Source organism: Amphiprion ocellaris, chromosome 21, assembly GCF_022539595.1.
Source record: "Amphiprion ocellaris isolate individual 3 ecotype Okinawa chromosome 21, ASM2253959v1, whole genome shotgun sequence".
NCBI lineage: Eukaryota > Metazoa > Chordata > Actinopteri > Pomacentridae > Amphiprion > Amphiprion ocellaris.
In genome coordinates, this window is record NC_072786.1 from 22615933 (window position 1) to 22629823 (window position 13891).

Sequence of the window (13891 nt, forward strand, 5' to 3'; positions counted from 1 at the left end):
CATGGAAATAAATGATAAATGTGCCCTGCTTGTTGTAGGGTTGATGGTCCACTTCTTAAATGTTAGCAAATTACTTAGCTCTATGTGTGCTGCAGTAAAAGTATAGGTGTCATTGGAATTGTGGTAATTTCACCCAAAGAAACAGGAATTTTTTACAGTGATACCTGTCTGGTGAGTGTGTTATGTTTTTCAGTGTTTTAGCAGCACCAAGTTGCACATCAACTACATTGTGAAATGCAGCATGGAGTGGTGGCAAAAGTTTCAGAGCCAAAAGTCCTAAATAAAATAAATCATCTGCATATCTGTGACGTATTTACAGGATGCAATGGCTACATTTGCTAATGTGAATGATTTCACCCTTGTAAGAGACAGGGCTAACATGTTTGTCCCAGGCTAATCACCAACGGCTAATGCATTTGGTGTTTTAGCAAACAATTCTCAAAGAAGACATAATGACCCTGGTTGAGGCAAATTCAACAAATATTTAGTTCTCTGGTTGAATAATGTGACACAAACTTGGTTTAAGTATAAAAGATAATATAAGCTCAGTGCTCAGCTAACAGCTAAAGCAATGTAAGCTAGCCACAGGCAGCCATGTTTGCTAATTAGCCTAACTTAGCTTCAGTTTTAGTCCCACTAGCATGTAGTTCTTCAGGTCGCTAAACTGCTGACTGTCTGTAGTCATGAATGCCACAATGAAGAATGACTCAAAGCAGTAGGAGCAACCAAACGTGATTTATTATGTTTGGATCACTGTTTCCTCGCTACACATTCACTTTAAGCCTGCACATATAAAAAAATCAGTCATTTCATTCACAGTGATTGCTGGCAGCAACCGTTTACACTCCAGTTTGTTCATTTACAAATATTCCATTTGAGTGAAAACAACACAAAACTTTATAATTCACTCCAGAGATACAATATTTTCATTGTCATTTTTTGTTACCATTCGCATGAAAAAGCCAAAACAAACTATCAGAGCTCCTGTCATTTCTCTGTCATGGGCCTCCTTGTTGCCTCTGTTGTCCGTCCTCCTGCCTGTGAACTGATTTTAGTGACCACCATGAAGGATGTCTCAATTCCTAAACTGCATCTCAAGGAAAGAGGAGGCTTGATGGAGGAGCTGTGATTCAGAATGCTCAGGTGTATCCTCAATGTATCCTTTGCATAAAAGAGGCAGCTGAAAAGTAACAACAAAGCATGTTCCTTTGGTATTTATGGTGTTTGTGTGTTAATTTGTTCAAAAAAGTATGTCATCGGTACATTCTTATCACATTATTCCACACTGAATTTAATTAAAAGTAAATGTATACAGTAAACTATCAGAACGGCGTTATGTTCTCTGACGCTGATCATAAAATACAGTAGCAGATGTACAAATACAAATACTTTTCCTTTCTGTGTGGCACTTAATTCATAGGTTCTTACTAAAGACATAAAAACTTGTTTAACATGCTTTTAACCCCAAACAATTGTAAATACAAGATGGATGTAGCCTTCAAGTCTGAAAAGTGAAGCCAATGTGCAACTGACTTAAACCTGCATTTTTTCTAACAGCCAGCAGGGGGTGACTCCTGTGGTTACAAAAAGTCATTGGATTTTATAGAAGTCTATGAGAAAATGATGCTACTTCTGACCTGACTCATTACTTCAGTAAACATTTTCCTACTGAGTTTATGGTTTCAGTCATTAGTCATGTGTCTCCTTCAATACAGCGTGATGTTCACTTTGAAAATTGTGGTCCTGTTTACAGTAAAACAGATGATAAAGCAGGGTATGGTTACGTTGTTATTTCCATTTCACAGTGGTCCATCTTTTGGATATAGTCTGTTTCTGCAGCTAAGTAATCCTCTGAAATGCTAAGCACTGTAGGTTGGAGCATACTTTGCTTAAACAGAGCATTTTTAGATATAGATTTTGGCTCAAGAGCAAGAATGTGTTTATGGCACTGACCTCAAATCACTTTCAGTAGAGCTCCATGGCTCAGCTTAACTATTTCAGGCTTTGGTTAAAGGGATGATGCTTGACGGCTGGAATATTTCATTGTAGGGATTTGACAACACTAAAACAGAGTATCACCAGTCTTATCCTCGAAGGGTAAAAAAAAAACAGTGTGTTAGAGCACTTGGTGAATGAGAAGAGGGCTCTCAGCACTGAAGTTCCTTATGCACTCCTAATAACTGCCTACATATGTCCACAGAATGTCAAAGGGCTTCTTCACACACACATAATTTACAGTCCTGTGTGGAGGTCTTCACTCCATGAGGAGAATCTGTTCCTGCTCTCTGTAAAGGCAGAAGGTCATAGGCTTCAAACTGCTTCAGGTACAGCTGGAGCACAGTTTATGGGCCTCAGTTCTTCTTGTCTCTGCAGCGGGATGGTGGTTTTGGACCTCCTGAGATTAAAAAGGGGATAGTCAGGAATGAGACTGATTATAAACGGAAAATGTCAATATGATAAATAAGTTGGTAAGTTCACCCTGCCCTGTTAACCTTTGTGATCCCTGATGGAAGCAAACATTTCTGTGATGCTGACATGTTTTTTTCTACCTTACCTTCGATACAGTAAGAAGCTGATCCCGATTACAGCACAGATGATAACTAATGAAGCACTGATTCCCATTGCTTGGGCAAATTCTCCTAAAAAGAGAAAAAATACTGAATATAAATTTCCCCCCTTGGAAGCATCTCATTGACTGTTTCTCCACAGTAAATCATGGGGTTTGACACTGTTGCATTTTACTAAACACAATGATTCTATTCTTCTTTGTGAATCTCTTATGTAGCAAAAACAAATTTGTGGAACTGTCTTCCAAAACACAAAAATTACAGTTAAACTCTGCACTGTTTGTTTGCACTGTATCCTTGAACAAAAATACTCTAAACCAAAATTTGTCCAGTTAGAGCTTACAGAAGGATCCACATCTAAACATACTTCTGAATAGATTCTTTTTAAGCGTTTTATGGAATAACCATCCTAAATCTTACCTTTGAGGGCCCCAGGAGGTGAGATGGTGGAGCTGTTATCAGTGCTCGGTGAAATTGTGGAGATCGTTGTTTGGCTCTTGACTACAGTCTGTGTCACAGAATTTATTTTTCCTGTACATAAAGAGAATAAGAGTGTCCTGTACTGTATATTAACAATTCTACTCTTTGCAGATAAATGGCACTGTGAGCTGAATCTGAAGGAGAAAGTTAAATGATCAGCGTAATGCTTTTAGGTTACTGGTTATTCTTGCAGCACCTTCAAACAAACAGAGGTTTTTTTAAGCATTTCATTGATTTATTAAAGGTTAAGCTGTAAAAATAATGGACCAGACTAGGGATCAAAGTCACAGTGAAACACAAGTTAGACCATTTTTATCTTAAGTAGTCAGTGTTAAACAGTATACTATTTGAGTTAAATAACTAAAGGGATTGACATTTCATCCTCTCCATATGTGTGACTGGATCACTCAAAATAGCATCCATGTGTAAAACTAACAAACTTAACCACAAACGTATGCCTTATTTTTACAGGTTACCTAGTGGTTACCTGGTGTGTTACATAGTCACCAAAAATCACATTTGATTTGATTGCGCTATCTATGAACCCAAACATTTAACGAACATCATGAATTATGAAAACTAAACATCACAGATCGATAAAAGAAAAGAGGCGAGTCGAGTAGTGACTTGAAAGAATGTGATCAGACGTCATAAACTGGCTCTCTATAAAAATCATCTCACTCATCTCAGCTGTCAGCAAAAACACTGCAAAGGTTAACTGGTTACATGTGTGACTATAAACTGTAATCTCTTTACCACATCCATCCATGCTGTCTCTTTGTCCAGTCACTGAACTGAAGGTGCTTGCAGCCACGGTTGTCTGTAGTCTGGTGGGAGTTGCTGCTGTTAAGAAAAGAAATGTATTAATATTGCTAGAAGCATGAGTAAGTCTCCTACTGCTAATACTTCTATTACTAATCTACCTCTGTTGCTACACTGTTGTTTCTTCTATCAGTACTATGATTTGTGAAACTACTCTTGCTGCTGTTGAAGAAAACAAACCCTACTGTGATGTGGAGCATCCAGGTGTACGGATGTCATCACTCACACATGGACAGTTCACTGTTCTGACCTCTCATGGTCTGGACTCCACAGACCTCTACAGGTATTCTGTGGTATCAGCGTGTAATGGCCTCTGGTGGCCGTGTGGTTACAACTAGACCTGTAGAGCCTCTGTTTGTCGAGGTGGCTTGTTTAGACTGCATTGTTTACAGCTGGATGAAGACCGAATTCCAGGTTCCACCTGGCAGTCATCAGGAGTGATTGTCTTGGATCTCCAGACCTGCTCTCAGCCCTGGTCCCCCCCACCTCCCAACCTGTTGGATTGCTCCACCACCACAACTCCTCCTCTCGTAGGGACCCCAACCATCACCACACCACCACAAATCTGCAACCTAACTCTCAGTCAGAGCGGCTGGGATTTAACGTGACCAGTTGGCCCTGGTGCCTCTTGAGTTGTGAGTCTTTTGTGTGTGTTCTGTGGATTCCACAGGTTCTGGAGCCACTGAGGCATGGCTCCCCAGGAATTAGAGCTTCTGTTAGCAGCTGCTATTTCGGTGGGGAGTCACCGGTCTTGGTGAAGACTGTGGCTCCTATTAGCAGCTGACTAATTCAGTGAGAAGCTAGTTGTGTCTTGTGTGCGTTTCGTAGCCACTGAGGGGTGGCGATTCATGTACTATGTCTTGTGGGTAATGTGTGTTTTGAGGCACCAGTTTTATTTAGTTAAGTATGCGCACTTGACACTCATTATTTCATTTTCATTGTATTAGTTTGTGGTGGGTGTTGCTATTGTGTTTAGGTTTGGCTAAAGAGTTTAGTTGATTGTTGTTTGATTCTAAATAATATTTGAATAAAAAGTGATCTTTTTTTTCTCCATTTTCAGACCCCGGCACACAGAAGCAATAACCATATTTACCTTTGTTGGCCCCTGGAGGGGAGGTGGTTGAGCTGCTAGCAGTTCTTTGTGAGAATGTGGAGTTCTGCATTGGCTTGTCCTTTTCTGGGGTTGGGGTCCCATAATCTTCTTCCCCTACACAGAAGAAGCACTACATAAGATTTTCCTGTTGGTATTCATAAACAATTTTACATTTGCAGACTAAAGGCAGTGTGAGCTAAATGATCAGTGTCACACACAGCAGCTGGAGAAGTCAGACTGTTGATGCTGGTGGTGCTGATTTAAGCCCTCTTATCATCAGTAATGCAGTACCACAGGGCTCCATGGTTTAGATAAGGAGGGTAGTTATTTATTGCCCGATATTCAATATTTATATTCTTAGCAGCCTTTAATTAACATCATGGATCCTGCAGGATAAACATCATGAATCAACAGAAGAAGCAAATGAACTGAGAGAGTGTAGTCAGATTCCATGGCTTTGTTTCTCTGTAAAATCATGTTGTTTGATACAGATCAGCTGTCAGGAGCAACATTCTGGAGGTGACCTTATAAAGCATGAGTGACTGTTTACCATGTGTGGTTGGCTCAACGCTGTTTGTTCCTCCACCCTCGGAAACTGAAACGCTCGTATTCCAAGTTGTCTGTCGGCTGGTGGGAGTAGCTGCTGATAAGAAGAGAAATGCATTACTAATGCTGAAGGCAGACAATGTCTCCTACTGCTGATATTAACTCTACTGCAAATTCTACTGCTGTTGCTGCACTGTATCTTGTACCATTATCACTATTTGCAGAATTACTGTCCAAGAAAATAAACCCATATTGTGATGTGGGGCATCCTGGTGTATGGATGCTGTGTAGTACAGAGGAATCTTTATAAATGAGAGAGGCATCTTGGTTATATATCTAGATTTAAAATGCCAGCCAACTAATAATAGCTGAAAATACATAAAAGATAGCTGTTTTATAATGTTTAATAATATTACAGTTAGCTACTTCTTTGAATAATATTTGATACTTAAATAAAACTAAATGAAGTAACAGTACTGCAAGCACAACCACTGGAGGCAATAAACTAAACTTCAGCTCCTGTTGATGTTTTGTCAAAACCTCAGTTCTATTCATAATTTGTGAGTCTCATTAGTCCAAGCTGTTCTGTCTCCATTTTCTGCCAATACTGTTTTATTTTTCAAATATCTGTAGCATGATAGATGTGACATTGCAGGCAAAGTGAACGAGGAAGGTGTTTAGTGATTATGGCAGCAAAGCGTTTGTTTGTGCCTCTCTGTGATGATTTTGGACCCACACTTGTGCGGAAATTCCACAAATCACTTCACTCAACTTGGAGTACATTGTTTGGACGTGCCTATCTGTTAACAGCGTGCAGTTCCGATTTCTGCTGTGTGGAAAGTGATAAGAAAATGTTAATAGGTCTGAACTAATAGGTTTGCAGTCACAGCTTGTATGGAAAAGTAACAAAGAAGCTAATTGAGACATGAAGGCGACATGTTCTTCTGAAACTTCTGAGAGCTGAAAAATAACATTTCTTACTAAGCACCATGATTCAGAACCTCTGCTGTGTTATGATCACACTGTGCATAATAAATTCAGTTTAGACTTGTTACTTTATGTTCGCTATGTGTAAGATTTGTGAGAGATGCTACAATGCCAGCCCCTTGTATCAATCACTTATCTCTACAAACAGAAAAACGATAGCAGAAGCTGTCAGCAGGTGGTGATGTGTGAACTGCCAGGCAGCATGCCATTCAGTCAAACAAGCAATGATTCTGATGCTGTTATCTGTAAGAAACGTTCAAAGCAGTGACCTGTTCCAGCATGTGGAGTGAAGGCAACCACATGCATACACTTTAACTTTTACAGAATGTCTGTAAATTATACAGATTTGTTCACATTTGAATGGCTTACAGACTTACACATAAAATTTTACAGATTATTAAAAAAAAATAGCATTAACATATTTGTGGCAAAAGTCAGGTGTTTAGCAATTTTTTAGCTTCATTTTGAATAAAGTGTTAATATCAAACACGTTTTTCGGCCATTTCAAGATCCCAAGGAAAATATTGCGTATTTTTCCATGGAGTGGAAAGTAAAGCCAACAAGGAAGTCGCTTGACCTTGGCCTGGAGGGGGTGACTCCTGTGTTTATAAAAAGCAGTCAGATTGTATAGAAGCCTATGAGGAAATGACTCTACTTCTCACTTAATCTGTTACCTCAGTAAACATTATCTTAATGAGTTTATGATGTCAATCGGTTGTTTCAAGTATCGTTCAATGCAGCGTGTCGTTCACTTGACTACTTATTGTCCTATTTAGAGTAGAATAGTTGATAAAGTTGACATATGAGTGTGCACAGGGTCGAATTCTCAGCCAGATCCACCCCTCACTTGTCACATATGGTTTCAAAAGACAAGGGTGGTGACGGCCAAATTCCAAACTTGAGGCTTCAAAATGGTAGTCCACCAACAGTGGGAGGGCATCATCATGGTTTTGCCCATCTTTTATGTACAGTCTTGGCTATTTTCCAAAACCAGCTTTTGGGAGGCAATCTATACAGTAACAGAGTAATTTTTCTCACTGTAAATGTCAACTAGCCATATCGTACTTTACTTTAACTTGCATAAAAACTCTTCACAGTAATGGTAGGTTTAGCGGAATACAATTTAAACCCTTCTACACCCTGATAACCGCTAGTAGTAGAAGGCAACCACTAATGCTACTGCTATATTATCATTAAAGCTAACTGATACTTGATTTGTCCTCTGTCCTGCTCCTTTATGATGAGCATTATAGTTTAACATGCTGAATCATTATCATAGCTTACACACTTGTCATTTTGATTCACTTAGACAGACACTTACTTGTTGCTGTTATGTTTGGGGTTGGTGTTGGTGGTGGTGGTGGCGTTGTTGGTGGTATGGGTCTGTTAGGATCAGCTGAAATACAATAAATGAGATGTTGGACAGTTTCTGTAAATAAAGGCATTCTTAAATCACTCATTCGTCTGCAATCTGCTTTCCTGCATCTGAGCCTCTGTACAAACCGTAACACTGATGTATGCCAAGCTCTAAAAACTACAGATCCAGTGCTTCATAAGATGTGACTCAATGTTTTCCATATCTCTCCATACTTGTGGCCTAGACTGTTTCACTATACATTACACCATGCAGTATGTTTCACTATATGCTGATATACTGCTCTATGCTCCCAATGTGTAAATGTGTTTTAATGTGGGTAAATCTCAATCAGGCTATTTTTTTTCCCTATTCAATCTCAGGAAAGAGACATCAGTGGAAAGCACACTAGACTTTAGCACAGAAAAAACAAATGTTTTATTTTTTTATAGTATTTAACTGAATTTCCTTTGGTCTGAATGCATCACTAACTCAGGGCAATTATATTGATGTTACTTGATATTTTCCTCCCACTTGGAGCTAATTCATGATTTAATCTCATCAGTTAACCAGATAAAAACACTGAAGGTTCATACCCCGACTTCTCAGACAAGAAAAGCACTCAGAGAGCGCAGTACTCCGCCAAGGCTGCTCATTATCTCATACGGCATTGTCAGAAATGCAGAATATTTTTGTAGAAATGCAGCTTTATTTATTAGGTATTGATGATCAGAAATGACAGCACTATAGAATGTGGCCATTTAATATAGATGTACCTACAAACAAAACAACCTGAGCACAGGCGCATGCTCAGGTTATACATAACGTCCATACGTTATGTATGGATACCAAATCATGTGACCTAAATATGTAGCGGGTGGCGGGAATTGGAATCATCCCCACAATTTAATCAATTGTTCCTTCATTTCTGTTAAGTTCGCAGGTGGATCTGTAGTAGGATCGCAATCATATGATCGTCAACAGTCAGCTGACGTAGCGTTCACTTGTAGTCGTAGTTACAGTGCCGTTGTGCTGCTATATACGTCTCTCCTTATCAAGCAGAACACTTTTGAAACTGCCGTAACAGAACAGTGACTTATTTCATTCCTTGTACAGGCTACATGTTCAGAGATGAACCCTTATTGTCTGGTGTAGTGAATCATGACTGATGTTTCAAGCTACATGGGAGTACATGTGGGCTGCTGCCATTCTGCACTGAATATTGTCTTTCCTCAAGTACAGACAGACATGTGCAGGCTAGAAGTTTTGTAAGTTCAAATCAGGGTTTTATTTCGAGCTGGCTGCCTGCCTTCTATTGAAGCCTACAGAGATGATAGCTTCCATCCTGCTGTTGCCTCCAAGAATGTGGGTGTTCCAAATGAGCTGTTGCTGTCAACTACAACAGCTGCTCTTATTTTGGGTCTAATGCTGGATTCAGCTATTATTTGATGCAACAAATTCACACCAGATGGATACTGCATGAGGCTGACACTACTATGACTGACAGACTGATGATGATATATTAGCCAGCTTTTTAATAGTAACAAAAACAATCAACATACAGTTCCTTTCTATTTGTTTTTTAAAAGTTGTGATACACACAAAGCAAGGCATTCAACAGTTAATCACTGAACCTGTGGTATCAGCATTCTAAATAATGCCATGTTTAGTTTGGCATTTCTGCGAAGCCAAACACGACAAACACTGATAAACACTGACATTAGGCTAATCGGTCAATATCTCTATGCAGTATCTGGGGATTGGCTAGACAGCAGTACTTACTGGCCTAAGAATGTAACACACAGCTCCACTTGGTTTCCTTCTCATGTGCTCCAGGCCTGCTGGCATGTACTCTGTATTTTCATTGGAGTACACACCAGTTCCACTAGTTTGACTCTGAACACTGAAAAATGTGTGTTCTCAGCTTGCCCTGCAGGATAACAGCACTGCTCCAGCTCTCCGTAATGTGTCTTAAAGGGTCCATACGTCTATGGAATACGCCACTGGGTTAGGATTAGGCTACATCCACGCTACAGTGATTTCAATTCATTTCAATTCAATTTTATTTATATAGCGCCAATAACAGGTCAAATTGTCTCAAGATGTTTTACAGAACCCATATGCCTGAACCCCCAGAGAAGCCCTAAGGTGACAGTGGCAAGAAAAAACTCCCTTTTAACAGGGAAGAAACCTTGAGCAGAACCCGGCTCCTTATATGGGGGGGACCCATCTGCCTGCTTTGGTAAGAGGGACTTGATTTTAAAACAGCGTTTTAAACAAAAGCGTATTATCATGGATGTGACATATTCCATTTCTGTCTAGATGTTTTAGAAACATTTCAGAAATATTTTCCAGGTATACTAACGCCTGAATAGACAATTCGCGTACAGTGAGCATGTGGGTGCTCGTGTAAACATAATGCAGAGGGCGTAGTTGTAGAAAATACTATATGAGAAGAACGGCAATGGCAAAAAATAAAACACTTCTTTAATTGCACAACAGCTGCTTTCAAAAATAACAAGGTCATCAACATCTATACTGAATTAAGCACAGATGGTTAAGGCTGATTAGCAAGGCCCAATCAGAAAGTAAATGTAGGTGTTTGTGCAATAATTTTGAAAAGTCACTGTTTCTTCCACCCTGTAGTCCTTATACTGAAATAGGGTCAAGAGTGTTTCCACAAGTCTGAGTTTTAGGGGTCCTAAAGTTCTGAAGTTATGAAAATGTATTTGTATGGATGTAGCCGTAGGTCTCACCCACACTGACACAGATCTATTTTTTGACAGCTATATCTTCTTCCTCCTTTTAAAAAAACAGAAAACAAAAATCTGTCCACCTGACCATCATTTTACTAAATATCTTTATATTTGCACTTAAGCATGCAAAAACAACTACCATCGCTGTATAAAGCAGAGCCATTTCATCTATCCTGAAGACATTAAACTGCCATTGTGGATGTCAGTGCAGAGGCGTCTGCTGGTAAAGTGGTGCAGCAATGTTAAGCTGAGCTGTAAACTTGTTATTCTCAATGTTAACATACTCGCAAAAAAAGAATAGAAAAGAAAATGTGAATTTGGCTTGTTTCCATCAAGTGCTTTGGAGGGAATAAACTGTATTAAACAGAGGAGAAGAAGCAGGAAACAACTGTCAGCTGCTAAAAAACCTCAGACAAGAAAAGGAAACAAATAAATCCTCAATTTATGAGAGAAAATGTAAAACTGACAAATTACTGAAATCATTACAGGAACTGAAACTCAGCACTGCAATGCCTTGATTAGTCATATATTTTTTAAGAAAGTATTGGACCTGTTTCATGCTGTCCTGTCCAGAGGAAGACAGCAAAAGAAGTAGAAACAGCTAATCAGACATACAGCTCAATGTTCACCACGTCAGAACTTTTTCAGAAAAGGTGGTTTAATCTCCCAATATGCTAAAACACCTCGTGAGAGTAAGAAAGTATTTTTTAATACTTGATCATTTTCATAATTTTTTAAATAATAATTCAAAGTATGCATTAAAGAGATGTTACAGAAACACAGCTTTTGTTATAGTCTTTGTTTAAGGTGTGTGTCTAGCAACAATGTGCAACAAATGAGATGTGAAATCATTGCTTCCCAAAGTTTGCATTTTGCGCAGTTACACACACACACAGGCACACACACACAATCTGGAATATTTACTCAATTTCACTTCAGAAGATGTTTTAAAAAAGTCCATTTGGGTGACCGAAATGATTAGAAGTGTAAATGTAGAGGAAAATGTTTAATTGGCAAAATAGACTGCCCAGCCAAAAACAAAGACACACATTCACTGTGGCAACGTTTCTGTAAGCTTCTGCAATGTCACAGCATTTATTTCTGTCCAGAGAGTCTTCTCTAGCACATCCCAAAGATTCTCAGTAGGGCTGAGGTCTGGTCTCTGTGGAGGTCAATCCATCTCCTGCTCCCTGATCCACTCATTCACAATGTGACCCCATGAATCCTGACATCGTCATCTTGGAACATGCCCATGTGATCAGGGAAGAAAAACTCCATTGATGGAAAGACCTGGTCATTCAGTGTATTCAGGAAGTCAGCTGAGGTCATTCTTTGGGAACGCAACGTTGCTGAACCTGACCAATTGACTTTTTGTTCCGCTTCCCTCAGACAAACCCACAGGAGCATAAAAAACTCTGACCTCCAGACTGAAAAACTGTTTTTATCCCAGAGCTGTCCAGTCCATTTCCCCTACACACACAACAGCCACACTATGTGCAATAAAGAACTGAGTCTTGCACTGGATTGTATTTCACACTCATCCTACTGCTCATGTGCACTAACTCTGTTTACATATTTATATCTTTTCAATATTTTTTATTTTATTTGTATATAGTGTGCCTTTTTCTATTTTTTATCTATTGCTGGGCGTCACCAATTGTAATTTTGCTGTGTGGAAACACAATGACAATAAAGATTTGTGATTCTTGATTCTACTGTTGATTTCCTACGATCATCTAAGAATTTATTCCGACCACATTTCTTCCTCGAAGATGATGGTTCTCCACTATCCTTCAGGTTTTAATAATGTGTTGGACAGTTCTTACCCTGATTTTAGTAGTTTCAGAAATCTCCTTAGTTGTTTTCTTTGCTTGATGCAGGCCAATAATTTGACCCTTCTGAGACAGATTAACATCCTTTCCATGGCCACAGGATATGTCTTCCAACATGGTTGTTTAAGAAATGAGAAGCTCCTCACTGTATCAGCTAGGGTTAAATAAGTTGTTGCAGCTGAAATGTATTCATCACTGCACTAACTGTCCAATGGAAGGCGCTTACCTATTTGCTTAGTGATATCCAGGTGGCGACTTTATTTTGTTGGACAGGCAGTGTATCTGTATCGTTGTGGTTCCTGTACATAAGCTGACTGGGTGGAGACACATTGCTTCACTCTGGTAGCTGTGGTGACTTTATGAATGCCCTCTTCAGATGTAAAAGCAATATATCAATAAATAAATGAATCTTACGTATACACTCTAATGAGGGCGTGATCCAGCGGAGGTGACCATGATCATCTCCTCTGCACCTGGTGAGAGCTGAAGTTCCTGCTTTCCTCACATAACCCTCCACACACTGGTAGCGATAGCGCTCTTCAATCTGGTAGCAACCCTCTGGTGGAGGTTCAATCAGTTTCAATGGAGGAATGCGTGGACACGGACAGCTGGTGTTGTCTGAATAATTTTTTTTTAAAAATCACAGAAAAAAGTTACAACGTATGCAGAGATACAGACACAGAGCACAAAATTAACATGACTGATATTGTGAATAAAGCAGATCAGTTTCTTTTCATACCGTGGTTAATCAGTAACAGATGGTTATGCAAATGTTCCTGGAATAGTTGTCAAGATTCATAATTTATATCAGGCGTGTGAGGTTTCAAGTAAAGGTTAAATACTACAGAAATTAAACTAATATCTGCTGTCCTGTCAAAATAAAAGATCCACTGAGGACTAAAGAGGGCAGCTCTTTTAAAGCTCGTTTATTTTCACAGCAGTCTACGGTAATTGTTATCCTTCAACTGTATGATTTATACAGGTGCATTTTGTTATTATGTTACAGCTAGTTTAAAATATATATATATATATATATATATATATATATATATATATATATATATATATATATATATATATATATATATGTGTGTGTGTGTGTGTGTGTGTGTGTGTGTGTGTGTAAAAATGACTAAATCACATCCGATTATAAAATGTTAATAGAGCAGGTTGTACTCATTCAGGGCTCAAAATAAGCTACTTTTTTTAAAAGGGAGTTTTGATGTCAAATGTGATCTGGCAGGGTTGATTTTTGCTCTTACCGCCGCTGGAGAGGGGCGCAGCTCCGAGGAGACAAGCCATCACAAGGCAGACTGACACGGAGAGAGAACCCGGATCCATCTGACCGCTCTTAGAACCTGTCCACCAATTAGACCCGGACCGGTCCAGACCATCATTACTGCCCGACGCCCAGCCGCCACTCAACTACTGTCAGACACTTTCACTTTCACCCA

General features: G+C 39.3%; 1 protein-coding gene across 4 annotated transcripts; it reads right to left on the reverse strand.

Annotated features, from left to right (window-relative positions):
• Positions 1-716: 716 nt before the first annotated feature.
• LOC111579124 (interleukin-15 receptor subunit alpha) lies at positions 717-13887 on the reverse strand. Of its 4 annotated transcripts, none has more exons than XM_035955590.2 (9): positions 13700-13887; positions 12852-13055; positions 7817-7891; positions 5513-5605; positions 4963-5076; positions 3804-3887; positions 2988-3098; positions 2555-2639; positions 717-2395 (listed from the first exon to the last, which is right to left on the reverse strand). In XM_035955590.2, the coding sequence occupies exons 1-9, from the start codon at positions 13776-13778 to the stop codon at positions 2311-2313; spliced, it is 930 nt and encodes a 309-aa protein (XP_035811483.2). In that variant the 5' UTR covers positions 13779-13887; the 3' UTR covers positions 717-2310. The 4 variants fall into 4 exon arrangements, with proteins under 4 accessions (XP_035811483.2, XP_035811481.2, XP_023142039.2 ...); XM_035955588.2 differs by having other exon boundaries at positions 3804-3890; positions 5513-5602; positions 13700-13885; XM_023286271.3 differs by having other exon boundaries at positions 3804-3890; positions 13700-13885.
• Between the last annotated feature and the right edge of the window lie 4 nt (positions 13888-13891).